The following is a 22,500-nucleotide window of genomic DNA, read 5'->3' on the forward strand; positions in this document are numbered from 1 at the left end:
CTTTCTTTTTTGATTCTATTTATTTCTGATTCTATCGTTGTTGTTATTGTTGTTGCACGACCCTATATCTAGGTTCTACGTTCCACTGTAATACTATCTTATTTAAACTTAATCTCAGTCGCAGCAGGATTAGATCAGTCGGTGGAGCACTTGATTGCAGAGTGGGAGGTCGCGGGTTGGGACCAATAGTCAGGGTCTTAAAATGACTGAGAAATGAAGGTTCTACTTCTGCCCTGCTGCAAATGGCTAAACCTTCGTGTGGCTCAGATGACCACGTAAAATGGCGGTTCCATCTCCAGTATGAGAAGTACAAATAGTGACCTTAATTAGCACTTTCGTGCTTATACATTGACCCTCAAATAGAGTGCTTTTCTTATTTTTTTTTTCCATCTCGAATCACTTTCACAGCAGTGGTCTTCCAGTGAGTCGTAAGTTTAAAAAGAGTATTACATGAGCTTTTGGTACTATTTTCAAATAGACAATCAGAATGTTCTGCATGAACTGGGAGCTGCAAGGTACATGTAGGAAAAAGTAAACATTTTCTGTACAATACCTTTCTCAGAAATTATGCAGGCAGAAAAATTAAGATAAGGCCATCCTCCCCCCCCTTTTTTTTTGGTGTAGCGTCGAATGTGTTTCCTAATGTTAGGTCGGTGAGTCGGTTTTGAAAAAAAAAACCTAAAAAAAGAGTCACAAGAAGTCGAAGTTAACATTCGCATACGTGGATTAACAAAATGCACAATATACTGTAAAAGTGTTCTTGTTTTTGTTCCTGTTTTACTCTATGCTGTTACTATATGCTCATTTTTTTCAGATTAAAAGAATTATTTCAAGTGAAAAATCAGTTACTTTTTTTTGGTTTTTGGAAAATGCCAAAAATTTTGGTCGGTCGGACGGCGCTAGACGGAGAAAAGAAAGAGGATGGCCTAAAGTCTCAACTATCCAAAATTTCCCCATCTCTAATTATTATTGCAACCTCCTTTAGTGTGATTTCAATTAACGCGAACAATATCGTACCTTTATTTGTGTCTCAGCCCGGATCAGGGTGATTGATCCGTTTAGCCAAATGAAACGAGAATATTTAACGATTATTCCTCGAGCCCGAATGGTCAAAAATAACGAGAATGAAAAAAACTTAGTTGGTGACCAATATCTAAAAGTAAACTGCTAAACGGCACCGAAACCAGCTTTAGGCGCGCACTGATTTCAAGCAACTGTCACTTGTGTTAAAGAGAGAATTGTGGGTAGGAACAAAAAAAAAAAAATAGGGAAGGGAGGGGGTAAGATAGTAATTCTGTCTACATCCACCTCTGCACAAATACCTAACCACAAAACAAGCAAAAAAAAAGACATAAGCAAACAACACACTAAACAAGCTCTTAGACAGCGGAAGTTAAGAAAAATTACAAAATGTTTGCTAACCCGGTTTTCATAACTCCAAGTAGAAATAATTTTTCTAATAACTGAATAATATTGACCTTTTTGGAGCCGTTTTTGCTTAGTTTCTGGAGAAAAAGAAATACTGTTTTAAAGAATTTTTTACTGTTACTATTAAAATGCCTAAAACTTGTTTGATGTTACAAAGCCAAAAAATGAAGTGTTTACTGTTATCGAGGTACCCCCAGTCAGACCCTCATAATAAGGTACCTGAGTGCCCTTTACGGAAAAGACATGATTTAAAACAAGAAACGCTTTTGATGTAACGCTGCGCTTTATACACAAGATCGATCATGGACATAAGTGTGCTTTGCTTAAGTTTCACCTGACAGATGATCAAAACATGCGTGATCAGAGTACGATCAGAGTACGTATATTGTACCTAGCCTGTACATTAATTTATTTCCTTTCCCTTTGCTAAGAACAGTTAGGAAGAATCTAAACCTGGTAGTAAGAACCAAAAAGCGAGGTACAGCTGGAGGAAAGCAAACCCAGGAAGAATGTCAACATCCGGATTGCGATAAGCACGTGGCTAGGGACTCCATTTAACCACAGGTAACCCAAGCTCGAAATATGAGCATCGGCATTGTTGCGTAACATTCGAAATATAAGGATTTGTATGGGAAAAAAAACCTATCATTTCTGTTACCTACGAAAATGAAAGGATTTCAATAAAAAACAGCTTACCTTACTTATAATGTGTGTTACATCTCTCCTGTGTGGTCCACTGACCGATTTGTGGCCGTTTTACGTCATAAAAACCCATAAAACCGCCATAAATCGGCCCGTGGACCACACAGGAGAGATGTAACACACATTTTAAGTAAGGTAAACTGTTTTTTATTGAAATCCTTTCATTTTCGTAGGTTACAGATACGATAGGTTTTTTCTCCCATACAAATTCTAACTTATATTTTGAATGTTACGCAACAATGCTGACGCTCGCCGATGCTCATATTTCGAGCTTGGGCTACCTGTGATTTAACAAACTTATTTAGAGACTGACCCGAGATCCCACAAAATTTACTCCAGAATCATGCCCTTTGGCTAATATTTTAAATTTACCAGCGCGAAATGTTTGTCGTTTTAACGGAAATGCACAACGGGAGCATTGTATTACACATAAACTGCTATTTTTTGTTTTTATCAAAACAAGGTCAACCTCAGCCTCACGTTCACTCAAAGGCTAGGACACTAAGCACACATCTGTAAACTGGCCTATTGTAAGTTTTTGTGGGATCAATCTATGAAATCTATCGATAAGCACTCCTTGCTTAAGGTCGACTGTGAAGTTTACTGAATGGTCTCGAAATATGTAGTACTAACTTAGGTATAAATGAGCGGGGAATGTGGACTCATTTAAGCCTTTCCAGTCGCAGTTACATGTGCTCATATTTACAACGAGTGTAATTACGCTCCGCCCGGCGGCGATCACAATGCTGTGCCGGTTTGTGACAACGATCGAAGGTAAGCTTATGTATTGTCGAATTTGATAAGTATTAACTTTAAAAACAAAAACAACTTCCCCACATTTATATTGATTTCTTCTCGCCAAAAAAAATCACAAGCGAAATGTTTGGTCATGATCCAGAGCACCAATGAGTTCTAATGCCTTTTCCAATCATTTTTAGGGAAGATATATAATCTCTGAATTTCGTGCATCAACTTGGTATTTATTTACACACTCTGACTGCTTTTGTATGGGAAATCTTACTCGTTCGTACGATTTCTGCCTCATCTACAAATGGTTAAATACCATGTACTTTTCATGAAATATTTCGTAGATGTCACTTTGGTTATACCAAAGTAAAGGAGGATTTTTCAATTTTTATGGCCACGTACATACTTTAACTTGTTAACGTGTTGTCTTGTCATAACGCGAACAGCGCTTATCGCGGCCGAGCGTAGTTACACTCGTCGTAAATATCACCACACTTAATTATAACTTAAACGCTTAAAAGAGCCAATCCCCCTACAAGTATACCTAAATTTGCACTATATATTTCGAGACCTTTTCTTCATGTAGATCACTGTGTAAATTCAGTAAACATAAATTTCACCCTCAACCTCACGCAAGGAGTGTTTATCGATAGAATTTATCGCACTAATCACACAGAAACTTGAAATTTCAACGCCCCAACATTAGTCACCTCCGTTTCTCATAAAATCACGGTAAAATGCGGCATTCTCTGTCCAAAGACATCGCTTTTAACGGAGAAACAAATCCACGCTATAAAACGCGGACTGGAAAATATGGACTGGGTATAAAACACGGACTAGGTATAAAACGCGGACTGCGGACTGGGTATAAAATACGGACTACGGACTACTTTGGTAGAAACGGTGCAAATTGGTTCTAGGTAAGGAAAAATAAGATCAAAAGATCGCTAAACTGAGCAAGACACGTGAGTTAAAGTTGCAAATACTCCTATAAATTCTTGATGGAGCTGTGCTGCCCGGTTCTCTGAATCATGAGCCGGATAAAAATGCTATTTTCTTCACCCATTTTTAGACCTTGTCTCGGTCTCCAACAATCATGAAAAGGGTCAGGATCAGGGGGTACGCCCTTATATAAGGGAAGGGTAGGGGTTTGGGGCCTTTTTGGTCTGAAAACACTTTGCCCATTTTGGTCTGGAATCGGGTATGGTTTTTCGAGGGAACTACGGGAGCATACATGAATGGACGTATTTATCGTTTCAATTCCAAATGAATAAGAACGAAATAGAAATGTGCGAATTCGAAATGCATTTGGAGAATTTTTTTGTTTCCGTTCTAACTTGGTAATGATGACATAATTTCTGCCTAATTATACCTAACCTGTTCCGGGCTCCGAGATAGCTAGGTCCGCTGAATTGAGAAAGCGCGAACACGAAAATAAAATGGGAAAAAACTGGGAAGTCTCCCCAACTATCTGAGAGCCTGGAACAGGCTAAATTAGGCCAGGTCCGAAAATGGGTATGGATTTTAGAGATCTGGTCTGAAAATGGGTGTGGAAAATAACATTTTTTGGTCTGCAATAAGATCAGGATTCGGAGAACCGGGCACCACCCCCCACCAAGAATTCCCAGTAGTGCCCCCCTCCGGGGATAAGGAGCAGGGTGTAAATCATGTCATCATAATCATCGCTCGGAATATAACGTTGGATGACTCATTTCGGTTATTATTCACGTATGTGAGTAATCCCTCCCCCCTTGCCCTCCCCTCTAAATACCGCTTTTGTGCATCGCGGAATGACCTACATTGACCTTCTCGTCTGAGTTCTTCATTCAGTCCTCATAGGGAATTGTGGCATTCGATAAGAATTTTACTGATCTGACTAACACCAATACTATTTTTTTAATTCGGTGCTTCTTATTGGTTTAAAGCTGCAAATTGAAATCTCTTCTAACTTCTTCTTTTTATAAAATTCAGAGTTAAATTTCAGTTACCTTGAGTACTGGCATAACCTTCCTTCTCCGTGGGAAGAATAGACTACGTGAACAGCCAAGGGAATGTTAAAGCTGGGACTACTGTTTTTGCTAGTCCGCTTTCCATTTCTCTCAGTTTTACCTTTCTTAAGCTGTTTTTATTTACATAGTCCGTAGTCCGCGTTTTATACCCAATCCGTGTTTTATACTCAGTCCGGAGTCCTCATTTTATACCTAGTCCGTATTTTATACCCAGTCCGCAGTCCGTGGTCCGCAGTCCGCAGTCCGCAGTCCGCAGTCCGTGTTTTATACTGACCGTTATCTCTATCAACGCAAAGTTAAGATTACCTTGTACAAAAAGCCTTTTTGTTTCATCATAACGTCGGCAAGATAATGTTGAAGTGTATTTCAGCTCCAGAAGGGAACTAACGCGTAGGGACTTTTCCCGCCGGTTGTCCACGGAGGCCGCATGAAAGGTCAAGATGTTATGACGTCAAACGTCGCCTGTCACGCCATGCTTCGGATAGAAATAGTAACGAACATCCAAAGACTCGAGACCAACAAAAACATAATATAGAAATCCCACAAAACCGGCTGGTTTGATCAGGATCACGACTTATGATAGTTTAGAACGGCTGAATTTTTTCAATTTGTGAAATTTACTGAGAATATGGGACTGCCGGCCATTTAGTGTTTTGAAAACCTTGACCGGCAGTCGAGCTGAAAAAAGTTCTAAGTGTCACAAAACACGGTTTCGTCTTTAGAGCCCAGCGTAAACCAAACACTAGACTTGAGATCTATAAAGCATTTCAGGATCACTTGACTTGTCTTAATCGACATATGATAGTTTAGATTAGCTAGCGTCTTTCGATTTTGTGAAATTTACGGAATATGGGACAGCAGGAGCGAACACGATAGAGGAAGGTAAACTGTTTCTCTCTGTAACTGTATTATATTGCCACGATTATTTAAATTTTGTTACTACAAGAAGCTTTTTCAGGTTAAGTGACTTAAAATAAAACCCTTTTCGGCTTCCTACAATGGCTACGAAAGAGACATTTCGTCAATTTCCTTGATTGTTGATGATCGTCTTTGGTTTCACTCTGTTATTCAAGTCGGGACATTTTTTCTTAAAGTTTTCTAAGAATAAGATTGTAATGGGAAAAAAGATCCCTGCGTCGTGTTTTGATGTATATAATGAGCACCCTTTTCCCGAGAAATATACAGTGAAAGACCATATTTCTAATGCTAAACTAGAAAAAGGCGATCATTATTACATCCAAACACGGCGCAAGGATCTTTTTTCCCATTACAATCTTATTCTTAGAAAACGTTAAGAAAAAATGTCCCAAAAAGCGCTCGAAAATACAAACGAAATGTGCTCATGCCCCCTGGGCATCCTATAACCTCCTTAAATCGAATTAGTTCAATATAGCCGCCGTACCGGTAAAAAGGTCTATTAGTTCACACATTCCTTTGTACACCTAGAGTGTTAATTTATTCGAACCTCGAGTAACTTACGGTTCCTTTGTCACCACTGTCAATCATAAATAAGGTTGATATCCAGGGGAGATGTCTTGAATGATATATTTTTGTAAGAATTCCCTTCGCGCCAGATACATTCGGAACGCTTTGGTCGTAGCCTGGAGTGCAGGCGTATTTTGGGTGGGCGAAATCTTGATCGTGTTCGTAATATTGTTGTAGCCGCCATCTTTGATTTTATGACAGTGGAAGATTGGGGAGAGTAGAAATAGCAACCCTTCCGGTAGGTGCGAGCCAAATTTTTATATAAGAAGAAAGAGTTCTTCGAAAGTTTAAAATATTACTTGAGAATATAAACAACAAATCTCCGTCGGCGGTGCGGTCCGGAAAGAAATCTTGTCGAGTCAATAAGACAGTTCTGTTGTCTTTTGAAGAAAAAAACAGATGACGCTCACGCGTGTGCATAATCGGGACACTGTCCCGGTTATCTCATTTGGGTTGAAAGTTGAAAAATCCTCTTACGGAAAGCAGGTATTTTTCCACTCGAAAAGGTCAGACAACACAAAAAATTCTTCATCGTCAATGAAATTAGACGTACGGCTTAAACAAATAAGATATTGCATTATTTTAAAAGACGCCATTGCAAAAAAATTTGTTGCGAACGAACATCACAGTTTTACATTTGTGTTTACATTCAGTGTCGTCGTCGTCGACCTAGCGACTGACTGCTTCTTAAGTTTCCTTTTTCCCGCCGAAACTGACGAGTCTCGTTTCAGTCTTTTCCCAGTCAACAGACGTCGTCGTCGTGAACTTCGTCGTGGTTCTTAAGTTCCCTATTAGCTGTCTTAAGCCCGTTTCAAACGTCGTGCTACTGCCGTGCCGAACTCAATTGATCGAATTAAATTCGACTTTAAAGCACGGCAGTAGCGCGACGTTTGACACCAAGTCGAGCTACTGCCGTGTAGCACGGCAAGCCATGCCGTGCTACACGGCAGTAGCTCGACTTGGTTTCAAACGTCGCGCTACTGCCGTGCCGAATTCAATTCATAAACTATAAATACATTAGCATACATTTTCTGACATTTAAAAGTTTGCCAAACCGTTTCTTTATTCTTGTGTTTTGTTTTCGGCAACAGCCGTTCTATTCGACTGAATTAAATTCGACGTCTAAACATGTCTGAAACCATGTCGTGCGAGTGTCGTACGCCTGCTGCAGTTGAACTACAGTCGAGCCAGCTTAGCACGGCAGTAGCACGACGTTTGAAACAAGCCTTAAATTCCTGATCATACATTTAGTTTCATGAATAAACAGTGTAAAGCATGGAAAAGAGATAATTTACCGTTATTAAAGATAAGCGCTTAATTCTAAATATTTTAAAACGAAAAGTCTCTATCAGTGTAAGGATTTCCTCTCCCTCTATCGGTCTACAGGCGGCGCGCCCAGACTTCATGAGGTGAAGATATCCATTTGTAGTTGAATGAATAAAGATAGCGCTTATTCTAAATATTTTAAACCGAAAAGTATCTATAGATAAGGATTTCCTCTCCTCTATCCGCTTATTCTAAATATTTTAAACCGAAAAGTCCCTATATGTAGGGATTTCCTCTTCCTCTTTCGGCCCACAGGCGGTACACCCAGAATTTTTGATAAAATGTATTTGAGCCAGAACTACAACACGCTGTAAAGATTGCGCTTAAAACTACGCTTTCAAGCAAGAAAATTTTGTATTCATTAGGTATGAATGCCATTAATTTTGAATTAACGTTAAGCAGTGTCGAAAAAGTGAGCGATCATTCTTCCTTCCCGCATCCATTCCCGATATCACCTATAAATCATGCGAATGACACCGAGGAAGCCTATTTAAAGGCCATGAGAGAAAGATCTGGTAAGATTCGATAACATATTTGTACTTTGTGACTTATCCTTGAGATGATACTCCACATATACAAGGAAGCTGAGCGCTTTCAATACGGCGGGAACTTTTGCTTCACTAGTTCTCAAGAGTCAAAAAGAAACACTACGTAATGTATGAGATTATGCGCTGCCTGGGATGTAACAGACTCTACAAACATACCGCAGGGTTCTCGCAAATCGGAGGGAAACGAGGGTATTTGAGATTTTGTTCAGACTCAGACGATGCTGAACACCCCGGGTTCTGCACACTATTTTGGGCTAGTGTATCCGGAATTCATAATGTTCTATTGGCGGACTTGGAGTTGTCAGGTTTAATTGTATACTTATATACTATCAGGGAGCTTAAGCAACGACGACTGGGACGGCAATGAGAACTGCCAAAAAAAGAAAAAAGAAAGAAAGAAAGAAAATAGGAACTGCGAAAAAAAAACTTTTATGCATGGTCATGTATCACGCTTCTTTGTACGTGCATTTTTCTACCGCTACTGCACGACTATGACGTCTGCTAGGAAGTGCTTACTTTCATTCAAATGTTAAAGAGGTCGTTAAAGAAAATATGCTAACATTTGACTAATTGAACGAGGCGGACCTATAAAAAGCGAGAAAAAGTTTGTAGATGAGCGACTTCACTTTTTGAGTGACCATTTTGTAGCTACCGCCGCCGTCTATTGTTGTTTAAGATTCCTAGTAGTACTCTACATACAGTCCTTATAATTTTGGTCGATTTCAAGAAATGTTAAACTGTTTCTTGATGGAGACGAGACAGGAAATAAGAGCGACCCTGCCGTTGTTGCCTCAAACTTGAAGTCACTTCGTGGACCAGATGGCGTAAAATTGTTTTCTTCTAAAGACTGGCTCAGCACTCAACAAGTTACATCATACTTTTCACGTCTCGCATCGGTCGCTAAGAGTGGAAAGCTTTCTTTAAACAAGAAGACTGTAATAGAGGAAGAAGATATGCTCGATGCCCTTGTTGAGAGAGGAGAACGAGAGTCCATGCGAGAGAAAGTTTTTCACGTTGTGGACTTATAGAAGGAGCTTAAAAACCGTTGAGAAAAATATGGGGCAGAGCCGATAAGCAGCTAGGTAGGAGATACCTGTTACCAATGCCTGTTATAACGCGCGCTCTCATAAGAATGACACTTCATAAGAATGACAACACATTTTTTTATTAATGAAAACTTTTTGTTGTAAGCTAAAAATTTGTCCCATCTCCGCAAACGGGGCTCTGCAACCAATTTTCAGGACCCGGTTGTTCAAACGTTGGTAAGTACTATCCACCGGATAAATCACTATCCAGCAGGCCCCGGTTGTTCAAACGCTGGATAGCGCTATCCACCGGATAAAAATCTATCCAGTAAATCATTGCCAGAAATTAGGGACAAGATGGCGGTTGCGCGTGCGCACCAAGGCCACAATGGCTGCGAATTCGTATAAGAAAATGTATGGAGAAAAGGAAACTTTTTCAAACATATCGATTTTGAGCTCACGGGTGTTCGGTGCACGACTCGAAACATGTTAAGCGCTGTGTAACCTTCGCATCTGGGTTAAAAATAGCTAATTAGAAGTAGGTTTACTTACTTCCCGAAGTGGCCACTTTTATCTCACGTTGTACGCTCCATTTCTCCATACATTGTCTTAAAATCTTGCCGAAGTCATGCGAAATACTCGTCGATTAGAGGATAAACCCTTCACTGAAGTAAATTTGCACGACTCGATATCACTTCTGCGATGGAAGATGTTTCCAAAACAGTCGTTAAAAGGACGATTTTTGCACTGGAAAATACTTCCAAAGGCGCATTATTTCCCTCAGTTTTCTATCTGTAGTCCAGTAATGGACGCCATAGTTGCGAATGACTTATTTCGGTCGGACAAAGCTTCACAACTCCAAACCTCACCGAATCGCCATTTTGGTTGTTGCTACAACTCCAGAGATGCTTCACGGGATATAAACTAGGTTCCAGGCATTCAAAAATCCTCGATTAGCTTACCAGGCTTGGTTTTAAAACAAAATTGTCACGAAAATGTCACGAAAATGTCACGAAAGGTACAGCCGCGTACTGTTTTGTTGCTATCAGCCGCTCGGCCGAGTATAAACCTAACATTTTCTTGCAAGAAGTTTCATTCCAGCTTTTTTCTTCGTAAAACAGATCCACAGAGCTCAAATTATTTAAAAAATCGCAGGGGATACGCTTTCCCTGACTACGATCGTTTTTGTCCGCCATTTTGGAAATGAGATTCCGCTGACAATTAATCACGGGCGCGAAATGTCCACTATTTCTGGCAATGGACGCAATTGGTTTCACTAATACTTATCCGCTGGAAAGTGATTTATTCGGTGGATAGTGCTATCCAACGTTTGAACAACCAGGGCCAGATAAGTACTAGGGAAAGCAATTGCGTTATCTAGTGGATAGATTTTTATCCGGTGGATAGCGCTATTCAACGTTTGAACAACCGGGATCTATTTCTTTCTAAGTTATGTCATATTGGAAGATGTGTTGGCTCTTATACATTGTATACAACTTACAGCTCATTATATCACCTTATAAGGCTATAAAATAAATTTAAAAAAGAGCTTACCCTTTGCCAGACAAAGCAAAAATACGAAATTTGTAAATGGCATCAAAGCAAACCATTTTCTAAAGCACTAAGCCAAAGAACACTTCCCGTTGATTACACAATGAATGGCGGTAGATACTTCATATATGATTATTATTATGTACCTAAGCATACCTATTATTATTGTACTTTATACAACACTATATTAATACCCCTAATCAACACCATATACCCCTATATACCCCTATGCAACACCATATACCCCCATACAACACCATAAACCCCCATACACAACCATACACCACCTATACATAACCATACAACCTATACAACACCATACATCCATATACATCACCATATACCCCTATACAATACCATATACCCCTATATACCCCTATGCAACACCATACACCCATATACATCACCATATACCCCTATACAATACCATATACCCCTATATACCCCATGCAACACCACATACCCCCATATACCCCTATACAACACCATATACCCCTATACAACACCATAAATCCCCATACACAACCATACACCACCTATACATAACCATACACCCTATACAACACCATACACCCCTATACATCACCATATACCCCTATACAATACCATATACCCCTATATACCCCTATGCAACACCATATACCCCCATATACCCCTATACAACACCATATACCCCTATACATCACCATAAACCCCCATACACAACCATACACCACCTATACATAACCATACACCCTATACATCACCGTATACCCCTATATACCCCTATACAACACCATATACCCCCATATACCTCTATACAACACCATACACCCCCATACATAACCATACACCACCTATACATAACCATACACCACCTATACATCACCATACACCCTATATATCACCATACACCCTATACATCACCATATACCCCTCTATACCCCTATACAACACCATATACCCCCATATACCCCTATACAACACCATACACCCCAATACATAACCATACACCACCTATACATAACCATACGCCACCTATACATCACCATACACCCTATACATCACCATATACCCCATATACCCCTATACAACACCATACACCCCCATACATAACCATACACCCCTACACATCACCATACATCCCTACACATCACCATACACCCCTAAACATCACCATACTTTCCTATACATCACCATACACCCTTATACATCACCATACATCCCTATACATTCCCATACACTACTATACATCACCATACACCCCTATACATCACAATACACCCTTCTACATCACCATACATCCCTATACATCACCATACACCCCTATACATCACCATATACCCCATACATAACCATACAACCCCATACATAACCATACACCCCTATACATCACCATACATCCCTATACATCACCATACACCCCTATACATCACAATACACCCTTATGCATCACCATACATCCCTATACATTCCCATACACTACTATACATCACCATACACCTACATACATAACCATACACCCCTATACATCACCATACACCTCCATACATAACCATACACCCCTATACATAACCATACACTCCATACATAACCATACACCCCTATACACCACCATACACCTCCATACATAACCATACACCCCTATACATCACCATACACCTCCATACATAGCCATACACCCCTATACATAACCATACACTCCATACATAACCATACACCCCTATACATCACCATACACCTCCATACATAACCATACACCCCTATACATCACCATACACCTCCATACATAACCATACACCCCTATACATCACCATACACCCCTATACATTCCCATACACCCCTATACATCACCATACACCCCTATACATCACCATACACCCCTATACACCGCCATACACCCCTATACATCACCATACACCCCTATACATCACCATACACCTCCATACATAACCATACACCCCTATACATCACCATACACCCCTATACATCACTATACACCCCTATACATCACCATACACCCCTATACATCACCATACACCTCCATACATAACCTTACACCCCTATACATCACCATACACCTCCATACATAACCATACACCCCTATACATCACCATACACCCCTATACATTCTCATACACCCCTATACATCACCATACACCCCTATACATCACCATACACCCCTATACATCACCATACACCCCTATACACCGCCATACACCCATATACATCACCATACACCCCTATACATCACCATACACCCCTATATATCACCATACACCTCCATACATAGCCATACACCCCTATACATCACCATACACCCCTATACATTCCCATACACCCCTATACATCACCATACACCCCTATACATCACCATACACCCCTATACATCACCATACACCCCTATACATCACCATACACCCTTATACACCGCCATACACCCCTATACATCACCATACACCCCTATACATCACCATACACCCCTATACATCACCATACACCTCCATACATAACCATACACCCCTATACATCACCATACACCTCTATAGGCGATGGAAGGATTAACGTATGGGTTTTGAATAACAGTATCTATTCCCCGGGGGGGGGGGGGGGTACTCCCATATATGGGCTGTATAGGTACGTGCCGCGCAACAGGGTATGGTTTTTGAAGTTTTCGGTCCTTAAATAGGGTATCTTTTTTGACCCTTTTGTTTCTGTGTCCCTTGTGTGGTCCTTAGATAGGGTAGGTTAATTGTATTATCTAATACTGGAGTGTGAAAATGCGCGCCTAAACGAACGGTTTTTTTTTTAACTTGATGTATCCGTTTAAGTATTAACAAAATGATTTTGCAATAGAGGTTTAATAGCCGTTAAGCGGGTAAATACACGTAACGCCTCTTTAAGCCACATGTTTGTTTCTTCCTTGAATAGGGTGTCATTTTTCGGCTTTGGGCCTTAAAAAGTGTATCAGTTTTCGCTTTCTTAGTCCTGAACTAGGGTTAGGGTTTACGAAGCTTCGCGGCACACCCCTATCCGAAATACGCGGGAGTACCCCCCCGGGATCTATGCCTATTCTTTGGTGTTTGCTCATTTATAACACTAATTCAAAATAAGATCATGAGGCTACAGAATCCATGTGGCATTTCAATTATCGATGCTTTTACAGCTGTTTATTGGATAATACCCGACCTGCGATGCCAAAAACGTCTTTGGATTTTGTTTTTCTGCGACTTAAATCACAATCTGAAGAAGCGACGCTTTCTGCGACGCTTTCTTCGCTTTCTTGCCTTTACATTTTAGCGAACCTCCTGGGAAACGAAAGCCCGTGGTTTGTGATTGGTGGATTTCGATCCGTTTTGTGTATTTATGTGTTTCAAGGCTCGTTGCTTTGTTTTTGAAAAGCACCGTAAGTTTTACCTTAGTTCTAGGTTTTTTTAACTTCTTTATACTGAAACGTGGCAAGTTTAGATTTCAAAGGTGAAATTGTTCCTAAAGAGCTTCCAAATCCAGAGGAAACACAGATACGGAAGGGTGAAAACGAACTGGTTAGTTCCCGTTTGCTGACAAACACAGTGGATGCTACGGTAACAGTTTGATTGACGTCGCAGAATAATTTGAATTTGGAGCATGCTCAATTTTGTCCAAGATGTCGGCAGACATTCTCGACCCCAGTGCTTACGGGTGAGGTTCCTTCCTCTTCCCGACTTATCTAGGAAGATCGAAGAAGACTCTGTTCGCAGGGTACTAATGTCGTTATTTATGTCGTTATACACGGCATTCATTGAAAACTTACTGGTCTTGTTTGGTGTAGTTATAAGTAATATACATTGTATATCTAGCCGATTTTTTGAAATCCAGCCTAAAGAAATTTCCAGTCAAGTGAGTGAAAAGGCGTCAAAAGGCAGGTTTCTTTATGATAAGCCCGAGAAGCTCCAAACTCACAGTAACCAAGAAATAGGTAAGGAGAAAAAAAAGAGCGAGTTTTTATAATAGTTCCTTTGTCAGGGGCGCGGCCAGCTTTTCGACTATAGTTGTAGGCCTGCGCTGACCTCACCAACACTTTGACCTCTTAAGCGTTTTAGATCACCCCAATAACGCATAGTTTATTACAAGCGGTAGAGTGATCCAACCAAAAATTTGTAAGCCCGAAAAAAAAAAAAGGAAACAGTTAAGACTGTGGAAGAACTGGAAAACGATTCCGTCTTGGACTACATTTTGGAACGAGCTCTGCACATACAAGAATTTATCACCAGTTGGACAACAAAATGTAACAACAAAACAATAGATTTGATTAGTCTTCTCTGGAAGATAAACTTACCGGCAGCTAACCTTTATGAACAGGAGTCAAAGTTAAACGTTATGGAATTAAATTTGACCCCACAGCACAAAGATAACCTGTTAAGAAATCTCACAGGATTTAATCTTCAGTTGGACCCAATTAACAAAGACGGAAACTGCTTCTTCAGAGCAACAGCCCGGCAGCTACAAAAACACTTGCAACGTTCGGATTTACAAAATCTACAGCATATTTCCTCACTGGGGCTTGGAATCAACGAGGAACGTGACACGGAAAACCTGAGACTACTTTTCGTGCGTGAAGTCACTGAAAATCTCGATGAATACAGGGAGTGGATATCCTATTCGTCAAATGTACGGGAAATTGAACGTTTTAAAACTGATGGCCATTTCGCAAGTGACATTGGCGACATCTGTGCTAAGGCATGTGCTAATCTCCTCCGTGTCCCGATAATTGTAATTACAGCTTTGCCTAATGTCCCATCCATTCCATTTTTACCAAAACATTTCATCACTGCTGTACCCATGTATCTGGCGTACGACCATTCAGGTCCAGGGCATTATGACGCTACAAAAGGTAAATAAGCATGCATAAGGCATTAAGACGGAATCCACTAGGAAATTGAGTAATTTTAATTTTCAGTGTACAAAAATACCAGAATCATTCAAACAACATCGCATTCTTTTTTATATTTTTCAAGGGCTATGGATGCAATTAGTTATCTGTAACACCAAAGAATGTGAAAAGAAAATGTCTCATGGGAGCCAGAGAAAAATATATGTAAAATTTCACAAAATGACACCTTACACATGAATTTTCAGAACTTTACCCGTGTTTTCACAATTCTTGTGAAATTTGACAGTTATTTTCTAGGGTTCCCATCAGAAATTTCACAAAATGACACCTTATACCAAGATGGCTGGACGCGTTACCACGTTGTCCGTTAATTTTGGCCTCCTGCTCTGCCTGTTTCTTATCTTGAATGGCATAAAACAAAACAAATCATCAACGAAGCCACTAAGCAATAGTAGCAACCTATATTTTGCTTCCCAAGAAGCTTGCAGGATTAAAATTCAATCTTTTCACTCTCTGGCACGGCGTCCAGCAAAACACCAAGCAGTCGGAGCTTTCCAGAAAGGCTTTATTACGTGCAAGCTTATACTTCATGGCTCTCTAGCCTTGGCTCTAATAGCGCTTGCCGGAGATGTTGAACTCAACCCTGGATATAGGAGTTTGGAGGATGTTAGGAGTTCACGAGGATTGAGGCTTGCTCATCTAAATATTCGAAGCTTGAGGAACAAATCAGACTCGCTGCGCCTGGAGGGTTTGGATAACAGAACGATCGATATTCTTACACTCAGTGAGACTTGGCTGGATGACTGCTATGAAGACTCTCATGTTATTATTCCAGGATATAATTGCATTCGCCTGGATAGGTCTGGAGCCAAAGAAGGTTTTGGTGGAGTAGCAATCTATGTAAAGGAAGGCTTGCCGTTTCGTGTTAGGAATGATCTTTACTCAGCCGCAAATGAATGTCTATGGATTGAGCTATCGCGCACTAAATGTCGCCCAGTATTGATTTGTTGTGCATATAGAGCCCCCGGTTTTGACTTTGCGAACTTTATTTCAAACTTGGAGATATCTATGACGAAAGTTAACCTGGAAAAATGTGATTTCGTGCTTCTTGGCGACCTAAATGCAAATATGCTGCCATTTTCAAGAAAGAAAGAAAAACAAGAGCTTAAAAAATTTGCAACTTCACACGATCTTACGCAACTCATTACTGAGGCCACCCGAGTGACGGAAACCTGTCAATCCTTGCTTGACGTGATTTTAGTGAACAATGATCACCGCATCAATGACTCCGGTGTTGTTCCTGTTTCGCTGAGTGATCACTACCTCGTCTATTGTGTTTTAAAAGCAGGTGTAATTAAGGCACCACCGAAGACAATTGAATACCGCTCTTATAAAAACTTTGATGCGAACACCTTCCTAGCGGACTTGAATAACGTCCCATGGCACATCATTGAAAACGAGGAAGACATCGACGACGCCGTGTTTATTTGGAATCACTTGTTTTCTGAAATAGCTGACCTGCATGCGCCCGTGAAAAGGCGAAGAATACGAGGTGTTCCGCTCCCGTGGTTGAATGATACAATCAGTGAGGTGATGAAGGATCGTGATTTTCACCATCGTAAAGCCGTGAAAACCAATTCTGCTTTTCACTGGGCTCGCTATAGAAAGTTAAGAAATAGGGTCAATCGTGAAGTCAAGGCAGCAAAATCCAAGTATTATTGTGACTTGATTTTAGAGGCTAAAGGGGATTCAGGAAAGATCTGGAAGGCGGTGAATGAGGTGTCTTCGCGCAAGACTAAATCCTCGAGCCCACAATGTATCGTAGTTGATGGTGTTGAACACACCACCCCAGCCTCTATTGCATCCGTGCTCAACTGTTATTTCTCATCCATTGGCAGAAGTCTTGCAAATAAAATATCAGCTGCTGCTATGTTCCCAGTCAGATCGGCCACGATGCTACAGTCTTTCTCGCTTGACGAAGTTGATGAGAAAACAGTACTCAAGCATCTGCTTTCTCTAAAGACAAATAAAGCTATTGGCTTGGACAACATCAGTGCGAGACTTTTAAAGTATGGCGCGCGTGCTATTTGTCCCTCGATCACCAAGTTACTGAATCTCTCTATTCGCACTGGCAATTTTCCTGAAATATGGAAATGCTCGAAAGTGGCTGCACTTTTCAAAACTGGAGATAGGAGAGATGCGTCAAATTATCGCCCAATTTCTATTCTGCCAACAATGAGTAAAATTCTGGAAAAAGTCGTCCATTCCCAATTCTATGACTTTCTGAATTCAAATAATCTCCTTTCAAGCAAACAATTTGGCTTCCGTCCCAAACTGTCTACAACATCGGCTCTCACCAGTTTTGCAGATGAGGTCCTATTGCATATGGAGAGTGGAGACCTGTGCGGTGCAGTGTTCCTAGATCTGACCAAGGCATTCGATACCGTTGACCATACGATCTTGCTATCTAAATTGTCGGCTATCAATGTCTCGCCCAGCACTCTACAGTGGTTCAAGTCTTACCTGAATCATCGTAAACAGCGGACTGCCTGTAGCGATGCTGTGTCTGACCCTCTCCCGATGACCTTTGGGGTACCACAGGGGAGCATTCTAGGACCGCTTCTCTTCTTGGTTTATATTAATGACCTTCCGCTGGTTATAAAGAATTGCGAAGTGACTTTGTATGCTGATGACACGGTCCTGTACTACTTTGCTAAAGAGCCACACCTGTTAGAAGAGGCACTAAATGATGATCTCTTGAAAGTTGCCCAGTGGTTACATGGAAATAAGTTAACTTTAAATCTTACTAAGACGAAATCCATGATTATAGGCAGTAATAGGAAACTTGTTGGTATTTCCTCTTTCACGTTATCTATTTTTGACACTGATATAAATTCTGTAAGTAGTTTTAAATATTTGGGAGTTATGTTGTCTTCAACTTTCACATGGTCCGACCATATTGAGTATATTTCATGTAAGGTTAATAAAAACCTTGGTCTTCTACGTAGGATTAAGTATTATTTACCTTATGATGCCCGGTTACTTTTTTATAATAGCTTAGTGCTACCTATTTTTGATTATGCTGATTTAGTCTGGGGTGACAAGGACAATGTCTCACTTATGAAGGAATTGCAAATTCTCCAAAACAAAGCAGCTAAGTTGATATTAGATAGATCACCTCACTCCTCATCCACCGATGCATTGATTGTCTTGAGATGGCTGAATCTTGAAGAACGTAGGAAATGTCATCGATGTATATATGCATACAAGTGTATTAATGGCCAACTTAATCATTCTTTGGACATTGTAAGAAAGAGTGATATACATTCCTACAATACGCGCAATAACGATACTATCAAGCTCCCCAAAATTAAATATAATTGGGGAAAACAACGTTCGCGGTACCACTGTTTCAAAGACTTTAATGAATTAGAGAGAACTGTAAGAAACTCAGCAAGTTTTCCAATTTTTAAGAAGTGTCTTTTTTCTGCTTTTTATAATTGAGTACTTGTAGTGTGTATGTTTTAATTATTTCTGTAACTGGATTTTAGCTTGAATTTTTTTTTTTTTTTTTTTTTTTTTTTTTCATATATATCGATTTTAGCTTAACCTTTTTATATTTTAATTGTATTATATAATATACATCTCGTAATTAGGACCTCTATGTAAACCACTCTTGTGATGGAGCATCCTATTAAAAGATTGTTATTATTATTAGAAATAGTCTTTGGTGTTATTACAGATAACTGTATCCATAGCCCTTGAAAATGTGAAAAAGAATGCGATATTAAATAAATTGTTCTGGTACAAGATTTTTGTCCACTGAAAATCAAAATTACTCAGTTTTCTGATGGATTCCGTCTTAAGCCTTGTTTAAGTGTAGCACGTTTGCTTGGATGATTTTGTTATTGGCATTTGTACGTTTTCCTGCCCGTGTGTGTGAAAGGTCTTTTAAATAAGCAAATAAATATATAAACAAATAAATAATGATTTAGAGGTAACACATCCACAAAGTGGTTCTTCTTCTACCTGATTCCTGATCGAATTGGGATTTGGAAATGCTACTGGCAAAAAAAACTCTCGGAGCAAAGGAGATGAAGAAGAACAAACTCAACCCACATATGGCGTCGACGCTGGGATTATTACCTATTGGATTGGCAATCACTCAATCATAAATATCAAAGAAGATACTCTCTTATTTACAGATGAAGAAAAAAACGAGTGTCTATCATTTGAAACGTGGATATCTTAAAAATCAACTAGTCCATAGGATAATAATAATTGTAATAATTATAATTAATCATGATGATGATGTATGTTTTACTTACACTGTATTTTTTCTCTGGTATGTTTCCAGAGTTTCTGAATTCGAATGATGAAACGGAAGGAAATGACACTAAAACCAGATGTACCTGTGGCAAGAATGTGAAAGACCCTTCCAAAATGGCTTGTACATCTTCTAAATGTCCTTGTAACAGAAAAAGTCAAGCGTGCTCAAGAAAATGTCGCTGCTTCAATTGTAAGAACAAAAATAATGCTGCCACTGAGGGAGAGAGACAATTAGGCGAAACCCGCAAACGCAAACGCGGATGTACATGTGGTAACACCTTAAACAAAGAAGATAAAGGTCGTGTATCGTGCAGAGATGGAAAAAGAAAAAGAAAATGTCCATGCGTTGCTGAAGGACTCGGGTGTACCGAGTCATGCAAATGTTACAACTGTGGAAATATCTTTCAAATTGGCGGTGTTTCCGCTTCACCAGGCACAGGACGAAAGAGAAGGAGAGCTACCATTTCAACCTACAAGAGACAACGAGGAAAAGAGTTTATGGAAAGACAGAAAGCTCCAGTGACCTCGGGACCTTGGAGACTGCTAGAAACATTGTGTCTAGTAGTTTGTAAGGAAATTCTCTTCGTTAGAGAGCTTCCAAGAAATTCATCAAACTTTTCAACGCTGTACAACTTTGTTGCAGAATCGGACAAGGTTAAGGAAATGTCTTTAACGATTGAACGAAAAAGTACAGCTCAAGTAGCGGCAAAAATCGCACATTTGTCAGAACATAATAATTGTTGAGCTTTTGAACAAGAAACAGAAACAGGGTTACAAATTTAACCTCGGGTCAGAGATCATGAGAGATAATGCCAGCCATCAAACTCTGCGAGTGAGGGGAGGCGAATTGAGGGAAAGGTGCACTGTTTAAAAAAATGTGCATGAGTGTATAATCAGGTTTAAAAAGTTTGTGAAGCCGAGAGGTTTTACACCTAGGAATACACAATTGCGAGCTACGAGTTGTTTTGAAGGGCTTCAAATTCTCCGCTAATTTTATAGATGAACTCATTTTTGCACAAATATATTTAGATTTGTGGTTATTATGGCCTAAAAATTGAACGTAAAGGTTAGCCGTTTTTTTATCAGACATAGAGACACTCATTTTACCAACATAAATTTCTTTGTTTTGTTTTATTTTTAATGAATTATTAATGAATGTCTGAAGTTTATTTATGCTTTTGTTGATTATATACTGTGAAAGAGCTTGGCCTAGGAGATAACTATCAACCAATCAGACTGCCCAAAAACACCAAGCCTGAGTGGATATATACTAAATAAATTTTAGTTACCGACTATTGCAATGTATTAAGCAAATATACCCATCTGCTATTTGTGAATTAGATTTTCAGTGAAAAGCTCAACAGAGTACGGTATCTCCAGCCAGTACATATAATAATAATTCAATATCGTTTTTTATTGATGAACTTGAAAATTGAAGGTCATATACCAATAATGAAAATAAATAAATAGATGAATTAAATAAATAATGTTTTCTCTACTGACCTTGGAGCTAGTAGCCGAATTGCGGAGGAACTGCGGAAATCAGACGCATTTGCATTCGCTTCAGTCCATTGTTTAATCTCACCGCCCCCCCCCCCTCCCCCTCACCCCCCAGTCCCATAACGGCACAAGTCGGCCGTCTTACTCTTCGAACCAAGAAACGACGAAAACGAAGCCAACGAGAAAGCCCCAAAAACAATAAGAATATGCTTGGATTAGCAAAACACTACGACTTTACTTTGCCGTTGCGCGACTGCGACGTGATGTTAGATTGACCTTTTTAAGCCAATATCAGTTTGGAATTTAAGCTACTAAAGGACTTTTTGCAGACAGCTATTACAACCACGGGGGCAGCCATGCTATGCAGGCACACCACTAGTAGCGAGCTTTGACAAGAATTAATGCTATATATGCTTTGCTGAATGTAAGGCATCTAGAAATAAAATGGGATAATAATGACACATATAAAAAACTATATAGGGTTGTATGGTGATGTGCAAAGACGCGTATGGGAATGTATACGGGTGTATGGGGACGTATAGGGGCGTATGGGGATGTATTGGAGTATATGGTGTTGTATAGGGGTGTATGGTGATGTATAGGGGTGTATGGTGATCTATAGAGGTATATGGCGATGTATATGGGTGTATGGGAATGTATGGGGTGTATGGTGATGTATAGGGATGTATGGTGTTGTATAGGGGTGTATTTCGATGTATAGAGGTGTATGGGAATGTATAGGGGTGTATGGGGATGTATAGGAGTATATAGTGATGTATAGGGGTATATGGCGATGTATAGGGGTGTGTGGTAATGTATAGGGGTGTATGGCGATGTATAGGGGTGTATGGGAATGTATAGGGGTGTATGGGGATGTATAGGAGTATATGGTGTTGAATAGGGGTATATGGTGATGTATCGGGGTGTGTGGTGATTTATAGGGGGTGTATGGTGATGTATAGGGGTGTGTGGTGATTTATAGGGGGTGTATGGTGATA

The 22,500-nt window shown here is 39.9% G+C and overlaps 2 protein-coding genes across 2 annotated transcripts in view; both read left to right on the top strand.

Annotated features, from left to right (window-relative positions):
* LOC140929008 (uncharacterized) overlaps window positions 1-22,500 on the top strand; it is a 136,320-nt gene that overhangs the window by 18,667 nt on the left and 95,153 nt on the right. The gene's annotated exons all lie outside the window — the stretch shown is intronic.
* On the top strand, window positions 15,034-20,797 carry LOC140929010 (uncharacterized). The gene is made up of 2 exons (XM_073378823.1): window positions 15,034-15,673; window positions 20,031-20,797. The coding sequence occupies exons 1-2, from the start codon at window positions 15,160-15,162 to the stop codon at window positions 20,744-20,746; spliced, it is 1,230 nt and encodes a 409-aa protein (XP_073234924.1). The 5' UTR covers window positions 15,034-15,159; the 3' UTR covers window positions 20,747-20,797.

This window comes from Porites lutea, chromosome 2 (genome assembly GCF_958299795.1).
Source record: "Porites lutea chromosome 2, jaPorLute2.1, whole genome shotgun sequence".
Taxonomy (NCBI): domain Eukaryota; kingdom Metazoa; phylum Cnidaria; class Anthozoa; order Scleractinia; family Poritidae; genus Porites; species Porites lutea.